Below are 17834 nucleotides of genomic sequence, written 5' to 3' on the forward strand. Positions count from 1 at the left end.
TTTTTAGTACTCTTTTGCATTTGTATGATCTTCTTTCCACTCAAAAATTTTATTTTTCTTTATTAAATCTTGTAGTGGTTTTCTTAATTTTGGTAAGTCTTTTATATAATCTGAAGCGTAATTTACTATTCCTAAGAATTGTTGTACTTCTTTTTTGTTTTCTAAATTTTCTTTAAAATTCTTTATTTTTGTTGATATATGTTCTTGTAATTGAATTCCTTCAGAATCTATAATATATCCTAAATATTTTTTTTTATGTTTAAATATTTCTGATTTCTTTTCTGATAATAGGATTCCATATTTTCTAATAGTCTGAATAAATATATCAAGATGTTTTGAATGATCTATTAAATTGTAACTAAATATTAATATATCATCTATATATACTAGAATAAAATCATTCATTTCTCTAAATATTTTATCCATTCTTCTTTGGAATATTTGTGGGGTTGTTCTTAATCCAAATGGTAGTACTATCCATTCATAATGTCCTTGTGGTACGCTAAATATTATTAAACATCTAGATTCCTTAGTTAATTTTATTTGCCAGTATCCGCTTTTACAATCAAATTTACTAAACTATTTTTTATTACTTGTTTGGTTTATTAAATTTCTTTTATATGGTAGGAAATATCCATCAAATATAGTCTTTTTATTTAGTTCTCGATAATCTATTACCATTCTAGCTTTTCCTCTTTTTACTTCATTATGATTTCTTACTAAAAACGCTGGGCTACTATGCGGACTTTTACTTTTTTGTATTAGTCCTAAATTTAATAATTATTTTATTTGAACTTCTAACTCCTTTTGATCTGTTGGACTATATCTTATTGGTCTGTTTCTAATTATATCATTAGGATTTATCAGTTTTATTTCAGCGTATATTTTTTCTTTTTCCCATAGCTTCATTGGATGTTCTCCAAAATTTATTTCTAAGGCTTCTAAATATTTTTGTTTTAATAGTTCTAAATTAGTTTTTCTTTCTGCTTTAATATTACTTATTTCTATTGATTTTACAGGTACTATTCTTTTTAATACTATCCATTTTTCGCAAGGTGTTAACAAACTTATCCTATCTTGTTTTATTATTTGAGTTTTAAAAGAATCTAAAAAGTTATTTCCGAATAACATTTGTTATTTCATATTATTTTCTTGGTAGATTATAGGTAACCTAAACCTTATTTTTTCTAATATAAATCTTACATTTTCTCCTATTATATCTATTTCTTTTTTATGGTTATTGAATCCTGTTACTATTATTCTATTTTTATTACGTTTCCATTTGTGTTGAGTAAATATTTCTTCTTTAGCTAAACAAATATCTTCTCCGCTATCTATAAATATCTTTTGTTTTATATATTTAGTAGGTTTATATTCTACCTGTGCTTCAATATATATAGCTACCATTTTATTTTATTCAGTAGTTAAACTTTCATTATTACTATCATTTTCATTTATATAATTTATTTCTTCTGGTTCAGTTTCACTTAAATAGAATACTTCTTCATCATACCAATTATTATTATCTTCTCTTATGTATTCTAATTTTATTATTAATTCGGTAGTTTTCATGTATTTTACTCCTTTTTATTGTAATTTAGGACACTTATTTGCATAATGTCCTTTTTCATTACAGTTCCAACATTTATAATCTGCTATTTTTGTTTTATTTCTTTTCCTAAACTTTCTCTTATATCTAAATCTCTTTCTATTTTCAGGAGTATTTCTATATTTTTTAAATTTTCTTCTTTTAAATCTTCAATTAAATGGTTTATAAGGTCTATAGGTTTTATTTTGTTTTTTATAATATTCATTTTGATTATTATAATCTGTTTTTCTATATTTCCTATATTTCTTTCTAGTTCTATAATTTTGATTATCACATCCAAATATTAATTTTTTCTCTGTGAAATTACAGATTTCTCTTAATCCTTGTTTTTTATCCTTTATAATTCTCTGTTGAATTTTATATTCCTCACATTTTCGAGTTAAATATGCTCTTAATAATCTAATTCTTTCTCCTAATGTATTTTCCTTAGGTTCTAGATTATTATATTCTTTAGTTATTTCGGTATTATAAGGTGAAGGTAAATGATCATAATACAGTTGTTGATATACTAAGTTTTCATTAGGTAAAAACTTAGCTTCATAAAAGAATTTAGTAAAACTTATAGTATATTCTGATAATTTACTAATCCTACAACATTTCATATTATTTAGATACATTGTTATCTCTAATTTTCTTTCTGATTGTTATATTTTCTTGAGCTACAAACCATCTTTCTCCTAGAAATTCTCTTTTTAATAATATATCAAATGCGTTTAACGTATCTTTCCAGCTTCTAGCATATGTTCTCACTTGTCCCTTTAATTCATAAATAATATTTTTAAACCAAAATGCTGCCTTTCCTACGATTGTTTTTGATATTAATTCAAAAATATAATCCAGATCTTCTATATTTTTTGAATTCATTAAGGCTATATACATCCCTAAATTCCAACCTTTTATTCTTCTACTTATTTCTTGATCATCGTAGACATTGTCTAAATCTAGAAAATATCCATTTATATTTATTCCTTGATTTATCGATCTTATGAAATCTTGTACTTCATTTTGTTGTCCTATAGGTATATTTCCTGGCATCTTAATATTATTTTTAGTTATTATATGATCTTCTATTTCTTCTTCTGGGTATGCATCTTCATCCATTATATTATCTGATTCGGTTTCATAATTTGTTTGTTTATGGGAAGTTTCTCTTTCTTCTATATCACTTTCATCACTTTTTTCTTCATTTGTTATAATTGCATTTACGGTTTTTTCAAGGGCTTCTAATATTTCTTTATTTTCTTTATTATCTGATTCTTCTAAGTAATTTAACCCTTCTTCTCCTAGATTACTTTCTGATTCACTTGTATTACTACTCTCATCTTGTTCTTTATGCGTTTCTGGATTACTATCGTCAGACTTAATAATTTCCTTTCCTTTTAATTCCATCTTTGATTGATTTATCTCTTTTTTTAAATTATCTATTTCTTTTAATACATTTATTACTTCTAAATTTGTTCTTTTTTAATTCTTTTTTTTGGGTTTTATATTTTCTTTTATAATATTTATATTTATTTAACCATTCTATATTGGTTTTAGTTTTTAATTTAGCATTTTCTTTTCTTAATTATTCTAATTCATCTTTTCTCATTTCTTGTTTTATAGGTTCATATTTTTGTCTTTCTTTTTCCATTAACTCTTTTTCATATTTTTTAAGAAATGTTATAGCACTATGTTCTGTTATAGACATTTTTCTAGAATTTTCCTGATTTATGAAGTTTTGCTAAACCATTTATTGCTCTTTTAACCCCTATAGTCATTTTAGGTTTCGATTTGCTTATATCCATTAATATAGGTTCTTTAGTTCTTCCTATTACTGTTATAGGTACTATTTCTGATTCTTCTGTTTCGTCTTTAATTATTTTTTTTTCTTTATTTTGTTCTAAACTATTTTGTATTAAGGTTAACTTATCTAATATTTGTTTAAAGATTGAGATTTCTGACATATTCCATAATGCTGTTATTTCTTCCTTAATTATTTTTCTATTAATTTCTTGATTTTCTTCCATCTTTTTCAATATAGCGTTTAAACTTTCTTTTACAAATATTTCGTTCCAATTATCTTTTATTTGGTTTTCAGTATTATTCATATTTATAAACTTGTTTTCTCCATTCTCCTTCAATTATCCATGTTTTTCTTTTCTTACCTTTTATTTTCTCTAATTCTTTTACTTCTTCTTCTAGTTTTTCTTTTTCTTTTAAGTATTGTAGTTCTTTTTCTTGAGACATAATTAATGTTTCTTTTATTATCTTATTAATAGTTTCTATTTCATCTTTCTTCTCGTTTATCTCTTTTTCAAGGTTCATATTCTGTCTATAAATCTTAATTTATTCTGATCGTTTAATTCTATTCCTTCATTTGTTATATTATATTTTATTTCATTTAAGAAATCCATTCCTAATAATAGTTGATAACTAACGTCATTTTATATCACTCCTAAACTTATATTATATTCTAAGTCTAAAATTTTTAATCTTAATTTTATACCTTTTGTTATTATTGTTTCTCTCGAACTATTTGGTTCAGTTATTATTTGAGGTTCTATTTCCTCACATTTGTTTGAGTCAACTTCAGTTATATGTATTTGACTTTTTGTTGCTCCAGTATTTATTTCTGTTATGACTTCTTTGGCAAATATTCCATTAAATATTATTATTTTTATTCTTAATTTATCTGATTCATAACACGGTAATTTTATTAAATCTAATTTTCTACAGGTCATACTCATTGATCTAACTAATTTTATAGGGTTTTGTTCCCTTCTAAAACTTAATCTAGATCCTTCTAATATTGGTTTAATTCTTTGTGTTGGAATTATTTGTCTATTACTAAAGTCTATTGTAAATTCTTCTGGGATTGTTATTTGAGATTTTTCTTAATGTTCAATTTTTTCTAATATATCATTGTATAATTTTGGTACTATTATTCCTAATTCCGTTTGTTTCTTTACATGATGGTTTTCAGTCATGACATAAACTGTTTTAGTTTCTATACTAATTACTTTACTGCCCTTTTGTATTTTTATTCCATCTAATTTATAATATAATGTAAAAGATCTTTCTTTATTTTCGTCTCTTAATGATATGCTAAAATCATGTTGTATTATAAATTTTAATTTCTGATATATCAAATTTCCTTTTACTACTGCTATTAATGAATCTTGTATATTTCCTATTATTCTATCATCTAGTACATATATCTGTATAGGAGTATCAATATTTTTCTGAAAATATGCTTTTATTGTAAATTCTATTGCTCCAAAATAAATATTTTTTAGTTTATTTGATTCCTTTTATTTTAATTTGGATAGTTCTTTTTTTATCAAACCATCTGTTATTAAATTTATTTTTGCTTTTCCATTTACCGTATCTATATCTATTATATTTTCATGTTTTTGAGCTATATATGTGACTTCTTTATTTCTTTCAAAATATGATGTTTTGAATATCTTTTTTATTGTTAGTTCCTCTGTTTCACTTTGGATTTGATTATATATATCCGGTTTAAAACTTAGAGTTTGTGATGTTCCTTCTTCGTATTCATCCATTTGATAATATACATCTTGTTTTTCACTTATTTTTCCAATGACATTTTTTCGAACTGTATTATTATCCAGTTATATTACTTGATAAAACTATCCTTTTAAGTCCTTGTATTCTTAGTTTATTATTTCTAAATGTTATTATCATATTTCCAATTTGTTGATAACATCTTATTATTTCATCCATATTTTCTGTTGTCCATTCAATTTTATTTTTTCTTTCATGCAATTTATCTAGTTCTATTTCTAATTTTTCTTGATTTTTTATTAAAATTTTTATTTTTCTATTATTTCTAGTTATTACATTTGGATCTATCCAATTCATTTTTTAATTTTTTTTCTTAAATCATTTATTAATTTATATTGTTCAGTTAATACTTCTTTTAAGTCTTTTATTTGAATTTCTAAATTAATTTCCTTAATAAATTTTTCTCGTTTTATTAAAAGTTTTTCTTTTTCCAGTCTTCTAATTTTTTCATCTCTCTCTTCCAACATTGTTCGTAACCTAGCTATAATATCTAATTTTTCATTTATTATTTGCATACTTATTTTGCAACTTTCAATATGTTGATTTATATCTTTATTAAAAGTAAAATTTTTATCTGCTATCATTTTAATACTTTCTAACTTATAATCTTCCATAAATCAAATATTTATTTATTTTATTTATATAAATATATTAACTGTCTATATAGAATTTTTTTACACATTTGTTTTGTTTCTTTATTTTCTACTATAAAATAAATTAATAGATTTGCTATTATTTTAGATTTATAACTTTTATTATTATCTCTTAATAATTTTGCTGGAGGTCTCATTTAATTTTTAAATTTTTATATTAATATTTCGTTTTTTACTATTCATATTCATAATTACTATTCAATTTTCACTATTCATCGATTACTATTCATTGGTTACTATTCATTCCGAAATTTTGGACTATACTCCACTCAACTTTTAATGCTCCCTATTATTTGCTACAGTAAATTTTACTATTTTTCATGCTTGTTACTATTTGCTATGATTATGAATTATGTTTTTGCTGTTCATCTTCTCGGCCTATTTTCTAGCTCTGATACAGATTGGGGGATTGTTTAGTTATCTCTGATAACCCTAAAGAAAAAAGGCACACAGATATATAAATCATAAAATTATATTTTATAATTGTAATGTGTGGAGTTGGATTGTAAAAGTTATAGATAGGAGTCACAGTTTTGTAGCGACTGGGATTGATGATTGATGGATTTTCTGTTGGTGATCTCATGTTACTGGTGTTAGAATGGGCCTTCTAGGAGGAATTGACTATGTCGGTCAAACTTAAAGAAATTGAGAATTGAAGCTCTCGAGTGTCAGAAAGCTATCATGTTCTGTTATTAATGTTCGATTTTGGTGGTATTTTTGAAAATGTGAGATGCAGTCGATAAATAACAATGAAATATCTTTAACTTAGATATGGTGTGTGTCTTTAAATAAAGATCAACTAAAATCGAATCTGATTTCAAAAATTTATATATCTTGAAATTAAATAGTCTATTTTTTAAAATCAAGTCGAACGGGCCGGATTTAATCCAAAACTTTTAGGTCCACGGATTTTGATATATTTTGACAATTTTAATATTAATAATTTTAATTTTTTCCGATAATAATGTACAAGTTTCAATTATGTTTTTATTTAGTTACAAAAATAGGATTGTATCCGAGATTTTATTAGAATGTTTAGAATTTTATCCAAAATTCTATTAAGATAAATAATGGATATATTTGAACTTTTAAAATATCCGGATCAAAGTTAAATCCAAGTTTTTCCCCGATCGACGTAAATTAATCGCCTCAAATGTATATATAATTAAACTTGAAATTAGACCTTCAATAATTATTCTTTGAATTGTTCCATTTTTTATTTTTTTTTGAAATTAGAGCTATTGTTGGTAGGTGATGATAAGAAATTTTTAATTTTAAGTTAATTTTTTCGTACGTTGAAATTCAAGATATAATATATTTTTGTATTAATTTATTAATGTTGTGTATTTAGTAGAAAAGATATATTAATATTCATTATTCTAAACAATTATTATATGTTCGAGATAATTCGCTTTATAATTCAAGAATAAATTTTTAATATGTGTAATTTATTTTGCAAGCATAAACACGTTAATGGAGATTATTTACGTTTTTAAATATAATATTATAATTTTTTTTTAACTTTAGTAAGTAGTTTTCAAAATGATGTGTTCATTTTTATTATGTTTTTTACTATTAATAATTTATCAATATATGTTTTTGTGATTTTATATTTTTAAACGATGTTTCAACAAAAATTTCTTGATATGTTGATATAAACAAGAAAAATACCATGATAAACTTTCAGATTATTTAATATAAACTAGTCCACAAAGTCGCGCTTCACGGTGACATTATAATTTTTTTTAAAATTAATTTTTATTTATTTATTAGATCGTTAATATTAATTTTTAACCATTAATACAATCTTATCTAATGAACCATGTCTTGTTAAATACGATCCTTACTACTGATCCTCTCTAATAAATCATGACTTCATTAAACACAATCCTTCTTTTCCAGCACTATTGCGCTAAACCCGAAACTCCAACTTTAATATATATATATATTAGAAATATTTTTGTAATAATTTTTTACTAATAAAAATTGAAATCTACATTAAAATAAAATTTTTAATATAAATTTATCAAATTATAATAGCTAGTACATTCTATTGTAGTTCGTTAAACACGTTTCGTGCCGCTTTCGAAACCAAAATCAATAAAAAAAGTATCCTTTAATCTATTAGGAATAGGAAATGTTTTGAATTTATAAGGGATAAGAGTTAAAATAATTTCAATTTAATTAAATTTAATTATATGTCAATTCTATAAATTCAAACTCTTTTTTTCTATAAATGTAATTTATTAGTATAAATTTGAATCTTCTACTCTATAAATTAAAAAAGATTAGTAACTCTCAAAACATACTTACTGTTACACAGTTCCTCCGTTAACACTCAAGTTCCCATGTGGGAAACACAGCTTCATCTCAACGTCGCCCTAGTTTTAAATAAAAAAACTATTTGAAAGAAAATTAATGTGATTCTAGATTTCATGTGACATTATTATATTATAGTTGAGTAATTAACACTATAAATTCACATTTATAATATCGAGTAAAATTTTGAATTTTTCTTCTTTTTATAAATCCGAACTCGTTTTCTTATAAATTAGGGTTTTTTTATATAAATATGAATCCCTCTCCTTAATAAATTAGAATAGCTATTCTACTTATAACATGTTAAAAGATAATTCAAGTCCCTCTTCTTTATAATTTATAACACATATTCTACTTACAACATGTTAAAAAATAATTCGAACTCCTCTCCCTTTATAAATTAGGATATCTTTTTTTAATAAATCAGAAACTCTCCCTTTTACAATTAGTACATCTTTTTTTTTACGAACAAGAAAATTTCCATTAATATAAATCACTTTCCAAAGCCCTAGCAACATCAATAGGAACATAATTTCTATCGAATAATCGATCTGGGAATGAATATGCTGCACGAGCTAATTCGTGAACCATATTAGCAGACCGTTTAATAAAAGACACAGACGTTGTGTTTAGTTCAGCTAACATACTTCTACAAGCCATGATGATAGCACCAAACGGAGAAGACATTTGCACTTTGCTTCGAACTGCCTGAACTACTATCAAACTATCCGATTCGATTATAACCCTTTGCCATCTCTGATCCTTGATCCAACTGAGTGCTTCTTTTATCGCCATAGCTTCTATTATTTCTGCTGTCTGTCTTGAGTTCACTGATACACACTGTCCTAGCTACCATCATCCCTCCACTTGCATTTCTAGCTACTATGCCTATTCCAGAAGCATTGAACTCTTGAAATGTTGATGCATCTACCGAAACCTTGATCATTGACTCCTGTGGCTTCACCCAAACACAACTGCCATCCCCTTCTAACAACTGGGGATAACTAGTGCATACTGCACTTTTCTGGGCGTTTCTCCATTGATCAAGAAACTGTTTGGCACGAGCAATCACTACATAAACCTGAGTATACTTTTTATTCCAAACCACATCGTTCCTGGCCTTCCAAATCGACCAGCAAACAGTAGCAATTTCTGCCTTTTTTCCACCATCAGACATATCCAGAGCCTGCTCCCACCACTGGTGTAAATTCTGACATGTATACTGCATACCCGATAGAATTAGACCCCAACACTGAATTGCCACCGTACACCTCAGAAAAACATGCTCTACTGTTTCCGATTCTATCTTGCAAACTGGGCATCTAGTGTCAACCACCACTTTTTTCTGACCAAGAATTGACATTCTGGGCAAACAGAATGATAAGGATCTCCATACCAGATTTAATATTTTTGCTGAAGCATTTATACGCCATACCTTCCTCCAAACACTATTATTATCTGATTCCACCCAGTAACCTCTTTGTCTCTGCAATAGTCTGTATGCGCTTCGTACTGAGTAATTCCCATGAAGCTCCTGTGACCAGTACACCCCGTCTTCCATATCGAGCTCCCCTAATTCTACCTTCTTGATACACTGTTGATCCCTGGCATTAAACAAATCTCTCAGAATTTCCTCATCCCAACCGTCCTTGTTCTCCGTCATTAAAGAAACCACTTTGCAGTTGACCAACGAAGGCGACTCTGAGCTAATATAAGGATTTTCGTCTGTCAACCAAGGTTGTCTCAGTACATTTATCTCATTCCCATTTCCTACCTTTCACCTTGCACCATCTGCAACCATTTCTTTTGCTGCCAACAAGCTTCTCCAGATAAAACTGGGATTATGTCCCATTGTTGCCTCCAAAAAATTGTTGTGGGGAAAATACCTCGCCTTATAAAGGCGACCAGCCAAGCTGTGAGGTATAGACAGTAGCCTCCAACCCTGCTTTCCTAGAAGAGCTAAATTAAAGTCCTTAAAGTCCCTAAATCCCATTCCACCTGTCGACTTGTGCTTGCTCAAACGTGACCAACTCATCCAATGTATCACTTTCTTCTCACCCGTATTGGGACCCCACCAAAAGCGAGCTATAGATCTCTCAATCTCCCTAGTAATTTCAGCTGGAAGGAGGAAACAACTCATAGCATAATTTGGTAAACATTGAGCCACTGCCTTTACTAAAATCTCTTTTCCACCCTGAGAAAAACACTTCCCATCCCAACTTAACATTCTGTTTTTCACCTTTTCTTTCAGAAATCCCAACGTTGCAGCTTTACTTTTCTTCATCATGTTAGGAAGCCCTAAGTACGTACTATTATCACCCGCCTCCTCCATCTGTAACTTGTTGCACATCTGCTGATGTTCCTCCTGCTTAACATTCGTGCTGAAGAAAACCATTGACTTATTCAAATTCACCTTTTGACCAGAAGCTTGCTCAAACACTTGCAACAATTTTCTCATATTATCATCTTCCCCCTCATTTGCATTATAATACAGGTAGCATTCATCCGCAAACAGCATGTGTGAAATACTTGGCGCCTTATTACACACCTTAATACCTTGCATCCACTTTCTTCTCTCATAGTTCTGAATTAGTGCTGACAAACCTTGAGCACACACAATAAAAAGATATGGTGACAAAGGGTCCCCTTGTCGAAGCCCTCGACTTGGGGAAATAGGACCAATATCACCATTCGGTTGAGAGACATTATATGACACTGAGCTTACACACTGCATTATCAAGTTAACCCATCCTTCATTGTATCCCATCTTGCATAAAATAGCCCTCAAATACGCCCACTCAATCCTGTCATAGGCTTTACTCATATCGAGTTTTATAGCCATGTGACCTTTTTTCCCTCTCCATTTTCGCTTCAGATAATGCATAACCTCATATGACATCATCACATTATCTGTTATAAGTCTTCCCATCATAAACGCACTCTAATTATCTGCTATCACTGATTCCAGAGTTTGTTTAAACCGATTTGCCACCACCTTCGTGATGATTTTCACCGTAACATTACATAAAGAAATCGGCCTAAGTTTAGTAATAACAGTAGGACTTTTTTTTTTGGAATCAAAACGATATTGGTTAAATTTAATCCCATATCCAGAGTACCTCCCATGAAAAACACTCGTACTAAATTTACAATATCCTCACCGACTTCCTTCCCATTCTTCTGAAAAAAAACCCGGGGTCATGCCATCTGGTCCCGGTGCTTTATCTGGATTCATCTGAAACAAAGCTGCTCTGACCTCCTCTTCATCTACAGGTTTCATAAGCTCCTTGTTCTGCCTTTCGGTTATGGTACCAGTCACACAATCCACCACCTCATGCCAATTACTTTCTGTTGCCGAGAACAATTCTGTGAAATATTGTGAGATTAAGTCGGGCAAACCATTCTCCCAATCCACCCATTGACCATCCGAGTTCTGAAGCTTTTGGATACGATTTGTTCTCCTTCTCTGACTTGCTGTTTTATGGAAATATTTAGAGTTCTTATCCCCTGCTTTTAACCACAGTTGCTTTGACCTTTGCCGCCAAAATATTTCCCTTTGATTATAAATATTATCTAACTGCCTCTTAGCATCTTTATACCTCTCAATTGACACTTCATCTCTTCCTGCCTTATATCTTTCAAGTTCTTTCTTGCATTCTTTTATCCTTCCACTAAAGTTCCCCGTTATCTCCCTACCCCAAACCATCAACTTCTCACTACATCTTCTGATTTTCTCTTGGACCGCAACTTCCTGACCCCCATACCACCCATCTTTAATAATCTGTGCACACATTGGTTCCGTGAGCCATGCATTTTCGAATTTAAACTTATATTTACTTGCCCTTTTGTTTTGCACTTTTGGAACTAGCAATATTGCACTATGATCTTATGGTGCTCCTTCTAAGTTGTACAATTTCGCCATTGGAAACTTGTCGAGCCAACAATCTGTTGTGAGAGCTCTATCCAGCCTAACTTCTGTCCATTCTTGTGTACCTCTACCCCGTTCCCACGTAAACTGATGTCCCGTGAGATGCATATCAATCAGCTCAGCCAAATAAACAACCTCAGTAAAACCCTCCACTAACCAATCAGGGTAATCATCCCCTCCTTTTTTATCATTTTGAGACAATACATGATTAACATCCCCTATTACGCACCATGGTAAATTTGCATCTCGAGCTAAAGTACGTAACAAATTCCAAGTATTTCGCCTTTGTGCCCTATCTGGCTCACCATAAAATCCCGTCAAAATCCATTCATAAGAATCTTCCGAGATAATTTTTACATCGATGTGATTTTTAGAAAAACTCCGCACTTCCACCTGATCTTTATCCTTCCATATAAGAGCAAGCCCTCCACTTTTTCCTATAGGATCGACTGTAATCAACCCCTCAAATCCCAGTTTATGTTTCACCCATTCCATCCTTGATCGCTTTGCCATTGTTTCACACAGAAATAGAACCGTAGGCTATTCTTGACGTAACACATCAATAAGGAACTGAACTTTCCGAGGTAGCCCCATTCCCCGACAGTTCCAACTTAAAGTATTCATGATGTCTGGCGGGACTGCACTGCAGTGCCCGCCATTTGCTCGTTTTTTGAATTTCTGCCCTGTGTATTTCCGTTAGAACCAACAATATTATCATTAGTCGTTTCTCCTTTTTTCAAACCTATCTGAGTAACATTTGTTTGTTGGCCCATATCAATCTCCATGAGGCCCAACCCATGATCTGCACCTCTCCTTCTTTTACGGTCTTCTCATTGGATGCCATCACTTTCCTCCTCATTTAAATCATACAGCACATTTGACGTAGTGTTATATCCCGTAAAATTAGCTCCAGTTAAAGCCAACAATTTTTTGCATCCCTCTCGGGCTTCTGTTCCAACCACCATCCTACAATCACTCATCACCTTTATCTCCTTTCCTTTTTTTGGATAGTTACCCCCCAAATCACTCTGGTATTTACTATCCTGTAACACCCCCAGATCCGGGGTCGGGGATCCGGGTCGTCACGGTCTTTCTTTCCACAATATCACTTCACTTAATTAATAATAAATAACCTTATGCTGTGACCCCACACTAACACACACCACAACCCGTTATAGTCTCAGAGATGAAATTTAAATAAGTACAAGTCTTTGAATCCACAATTTAAAAGTTATTACAACCCAAAATGATTACTTGATAAATTTACAGTTAATTGCCATTATCTGCCACAAGTTATAATTATACATAATTGATTCTCAAAAGTAGATGGTCTGATCTACAATAGATCTACCTCTGCAGCTATAGCAGCTACAACATCAACGGGAAGACGCGGGACGCTTCCCACGCGCTTGCGCTGGGTCTGCTGGAGTCTGGCCATCTTTCCTAACTGTTGTTGTGTGATGAAGAAATAAAGCAAGGGTGAGCAGCAAGCCCACCAAAATAATATGTATAATGATTAACAATATATGAGCCTTCTCATAGTACTCATGAAAGTCTTGGTCAAAAGAAATGAACCAAGTTGATATCTTAATGCGATGAAGTCGCAAAATATTCAGTATATATATATACATATATACTTTTCAAAATATGGGAAGTCCTCTTCCATGCATAATACACACAGAGTTCCAGTATATAACTGTATAAAAATATCGTTGCAAGGTGATCTCATATATCTAACCTTGTCTCAACGTTTTTCTGAAAATCTTTGTCATGCATAAGATAATCATTTACTAGATATAAGTTTAAAAGATGAAGTTACAAGATACTCCAATATACTTATATCTTTTCCAAATACTACTTGAACTACCACTATTCAAGTTATAATTAGTTTCAAAGGTTCATCACATAGATGAGACTACAAGACCAGATTTGAATAGATTAAATCTTTAAAATATCATCAAAATAAAATGAAGTTACGAGATACTTCATTTGATGCAAACATCATTTTGAAAACTTGACCCTGCCAACACTCAACAAGCGCCCAACCGTAGCCTTTCTATCGAAGTGCTCTGGGTAGTGTTGCAGAAATATCCAATTGGATGATGAACTCATTACGGGAGTTTGCCGCGCCAGGAAGACCACTTACGATGATCAGTCGTAGTAGTGCAACCCCACCATTTTCTACATGTAGAGGAGAACCTGTCGGATTTACTTGTCAACCGAACACTGAACTCCTAAGGAATGGACCGCCTTAGCGGAACTTCCAGGCCATTTGGGCCAATATAATAAGGCTGGGTCGGCGCCACTCGACCACTTACGCCACTCCTAGTTCAGATGGAATCCATGACTCTGAAACGTAAAGCTCGTTCCCCCTTTCCCCAAGTAGAAACTTGTTGATACGGCTCCACCAAGAAGTCGTATCTAGTTGGAAAGGAAAACTCACCGATATTTCCCAGGCGATGCCTGTTAATGGATTAACTTGTTCCAAGAATTTTACTTCCCGAGTGTTGGGTAAGTAATCAATTCATTTATCAAAACAACAACCTTTTTGCGAATATAAAACACACCACAGAGCCGGATCCCTCAGGTTTTGAGCGAGTATTTAAATCCCCTTCGAAAGGAGGATCTTAAATATAAAAATGAGTTTTGGGATCCGCTCTAACTTTTAAAAATCATTTTGAAGACTCGCAAAACATTTTTAAGAATGTTTGGAGTGATGCTGATTTAACAAGGTAAATCAGTCCCAATATATTAGAAAATATCTGAATATTATTATTTAAATAATATTCCCATAAAGAATAATCTTTATAAAAATAATTGAAGTAGAAGTTTTAAAACTTATACTTGAAATGAATATTAAATAACCAAAGATATACCTATACGAAAGTACTATCTTTATTTGAATAATCAAAAGTGAGTTTGATTATCGACACCTTATTCTTTAATAAAATAAAGAATATATCTCAGCAAATAATCAGAGTCATAGATCCTCAAATAAATATTCAAATAATATTCAATAAATAAAATAAGCTGAGTCATAAGCCCTCAAATGAATATTCGAAATAATATTCAATAAATAAATAAGCTGAGTCATAAGCCCTCGAATGAATATTATAAATAATATTCATTAAATAAAATAAAGGAGTCATACATCCTCAAATGAATATCCAAGTAATATTCAATAAATAATATAAAGGAGTCATAAGTCCTCGAATGAATATTCAAGATAATATTCATTAATAAAATCAAGTTATCGAATAAACCTTATTCGATTAATAGTTTTGAAAACTATAAACATATATATATATATAAATATATATATATAAAATCTACTCGGGATCCTCGACTCCCGGTTTTAGAAAATGTTTTCACCTTTGGGTCCCTATACTAAGGGTATATGCAAATTACTGCTATTCTCTAGCATAGGTATTATCAACTGAACCAACAGATATATTTGGCAAGAATACGAAACAGGCATGCATATATATACCATATCAGCATGCTTCAATATATTGCATCATTTGCTAATTAACCAACATGCATCTATCGCAAGATAATGCAAATACATATATTCATCACAACAACAGTTATAACGGGTAGAAAACTTGCCTGAGCGACTGGGGGTTACGAATGGCTCGGGACGAGTCTGGTAACCTATAAACAACAAGTAAGTTGGAATTAAACCAAAGTCACTTGTAAATCTATACTTTAACTAACTTAGACTCTAACGCTTGTTTTGCGCTTACTGATTCTCTTAAGTCACTCGAGTACCCTCGGCTCCACCATTTTTAATAATTTAACCTTTACGAGTTTTAAGGCGATTCCTTCGCGAGTGTCTTACCAACTGCCTAACACACTTACCATAAATGTTTCATACATTAATTAACCCTTTTTGGTCTTTAACCTATGTTTCAAAGTAAGGCGAGGGGAAAAGTTTCGTTCGCGAAACGCCGTTACTTGAAACGGTCATTTCTCCTAAACCGTGCATCGGAATCGAACGAACTACATATCAAAACGAAGCTCGTAACATGAGCTATCTAAACATGGCAGTGGTCATAATCTAGCAGGGGGTTCTCGGGTCCTAATGTTATGCACAAAAACAGTCCAAAGAAAATCGGACGTTACGACGTCTATGTTTACGCGATTACCAATGTTTAAACTACTCCAATTAACCACCAACCAACTCATAACCATCAATACAACAAAACTTCACCTAAACCATACCACATCAGTCCATAATCTCCAAGGTTTTCAACTCAAACAACCACAATCAAGACCTATGAACTATAATCAAGCTTCAATTACCAAAACACTTCCAAATCAAACCAAACTACTAATAATCACAATCCATGCTTCTCATTTCACAACACCAACCATTAAACTTACTAACAAATAAAGTAAAGGCTAGGGTTTGAAGTTTATACCTTCCTTGGGAGGTGTTAAGTTGCTAGGAAGCCTTAGGGAGCCTCCTACAAGCTTGATCATGATTATTTGGACGAGACTTGTGAACAAGAGTTGTAGGCCATCTCAATACCTTTCCAATGAGCTATAGAACACAATATTTGAGTGAGAAATGAAGGAGATACAGCAGTTTTAGTGTTCTGGTTCTGTTTTGGCCGAGAGCATGAAGAACAATGCCTTGGTTTCTTTTTGATTTTGATGAAAATGATTTTACTTGGCTTGGTTGCTTTGTTTTTGTGTTTGATTTAGTCAATTACCTTGTTGCCCTTGAATTTGTGTGGTTCTCATTCAACCACACCTCCTTCCTTCCCATGTCATGCTTGTGTCATCCTCATGATGTCATCCTCCCCTCCTTGTCCTCTTTCTATTGGTTGGATGACATCATCCCCACTAATCCCCTTGATTAACTTCCTAATCGTTTGCCTAATGACCGCTGATCTGTTATACGGTTCGCTTAACTTTTCATTTTCGTTTATCGTTTGAGGGATCATACCCGGGATCTTATTACTTAGGTTCCCTTAACCTTTCTCAATATATTGTATTCCTTTTATGATCCTCTCTTATAATCCTTTAATTTAAATCCTTTTTATCCTGTTACCTTATACTCAATTCTTTCCGTATCTATTGGATTTCCGGGAAAAATCAAAGTGTTCGGATTTGGATTCTGACGATCTTTACATACACTTATATCCCATATAAAGTACTAATAAAATCTCAGAATATCCATATCAGAACCCCTACATAGTGTGGCATGAAAAGTTTTCTCATTCAGCAAAAACACTATTCATAAGGGTTTCAAAAATTTCCCAAAAATTGGGATTATTACAGTCTCCCCTCCTTAAAAGGATTCCGTCCCGGAATCAGATAGAAAATGAATAGGGATACCCTCTTAGCATTGCACTTTCTAACTCTCGAGTAAATTTTCCCACATTGTGGTTCTACCATCAAACTCTTACTAGTTTGATAACCCTTCTCCTAAGCACTCGTTCCCTTTTACTCTATACCCTTCCTGGTTGCTCCATATAGGTTACGTCTGGTTGCATGTCTATGCGCTCATATGCCCCTATTTGTCTGGCATCCGAATTACACTTCCTTAACATTGATACGTGGAACACGTTATGAACTTGCTACAGGTTCGGGGGTAGGGCTAGCTCATATGCTAACTTCCCAAACGTCTTAATATATCCGAGGGTCCAACAAATTGTAGACTTGGCTTTCCTTTCTTTCCGAACCTCATCAATCCTTTCCAAGGGATACCTATAACATTACTAGGTCCCCTATTTCGTACTCTTTA

At 31.2% G+C, this 17834-nt stretch overlaps 2 protein-coding genes across 2 annotated transcripts; both read right to left on the reverse strand.

Moving 5' to 3' along the window:
- Nucleotides 1-8875: 8875 nt before the first annotated feature.
- On the reverse strand, nt 8876-9814 carry LOC141686155 (uncharacterized). The gene has a single exon (XM_074491209.1). It carries the CDS (start codon nt 9812-9814, stop codon nt 8876-8878), a length of 939 nt encoding a protein of 312 aa, XP_074347310.1.
- Nucleotides 9815-11308: 1494 nt separating this feature from the next.
- On the reverse strand, nt 11309-11944 carry LOC141686156 (uncharacterized). The gene has a single exon (XM_074491210.1). It carries the CDS (start codon nt 11942-11944, stop codon nt 11309-11311), a length of 636 nt encoding a protein of 211 aa, XP_074347311.1.
- Nucleotides 11945-17834: the final 5890 nt, after the last annotated feature.

This window comes from Apium graveolens, chromosome 9 (genome assembly GCF_009905375.1).
Source record: "Apium graveolens cultivar Ventura chromosome 9, ASM990537v1, whole genome shotgun sequence".
Taxonomy (NCBI): domain Eukaryota; kingdom Viridiplantae; phylum Streptophyta; class Magnoliopsida; order Apiales; family Apiaceae; genus Apium; species Apium graveolens.

Bases quoted from the DNA above. Each gene is read 5' to 3' on its own strand.
- LOC141686155 (XM_074491209.1), bottom strand. From the start codon at position 9,814: ATGACGGAGAACAAGGACGGTTGGGATGAGGAAATTCTGAGAGATTTG.
- LOC141686156 (XM_074491210.1), bottom strand. From the start codon at position 11,944: ATGTGTGCACAGATTATTAAAGATGGGTGGTATGGGGGTCAGGAAGTT.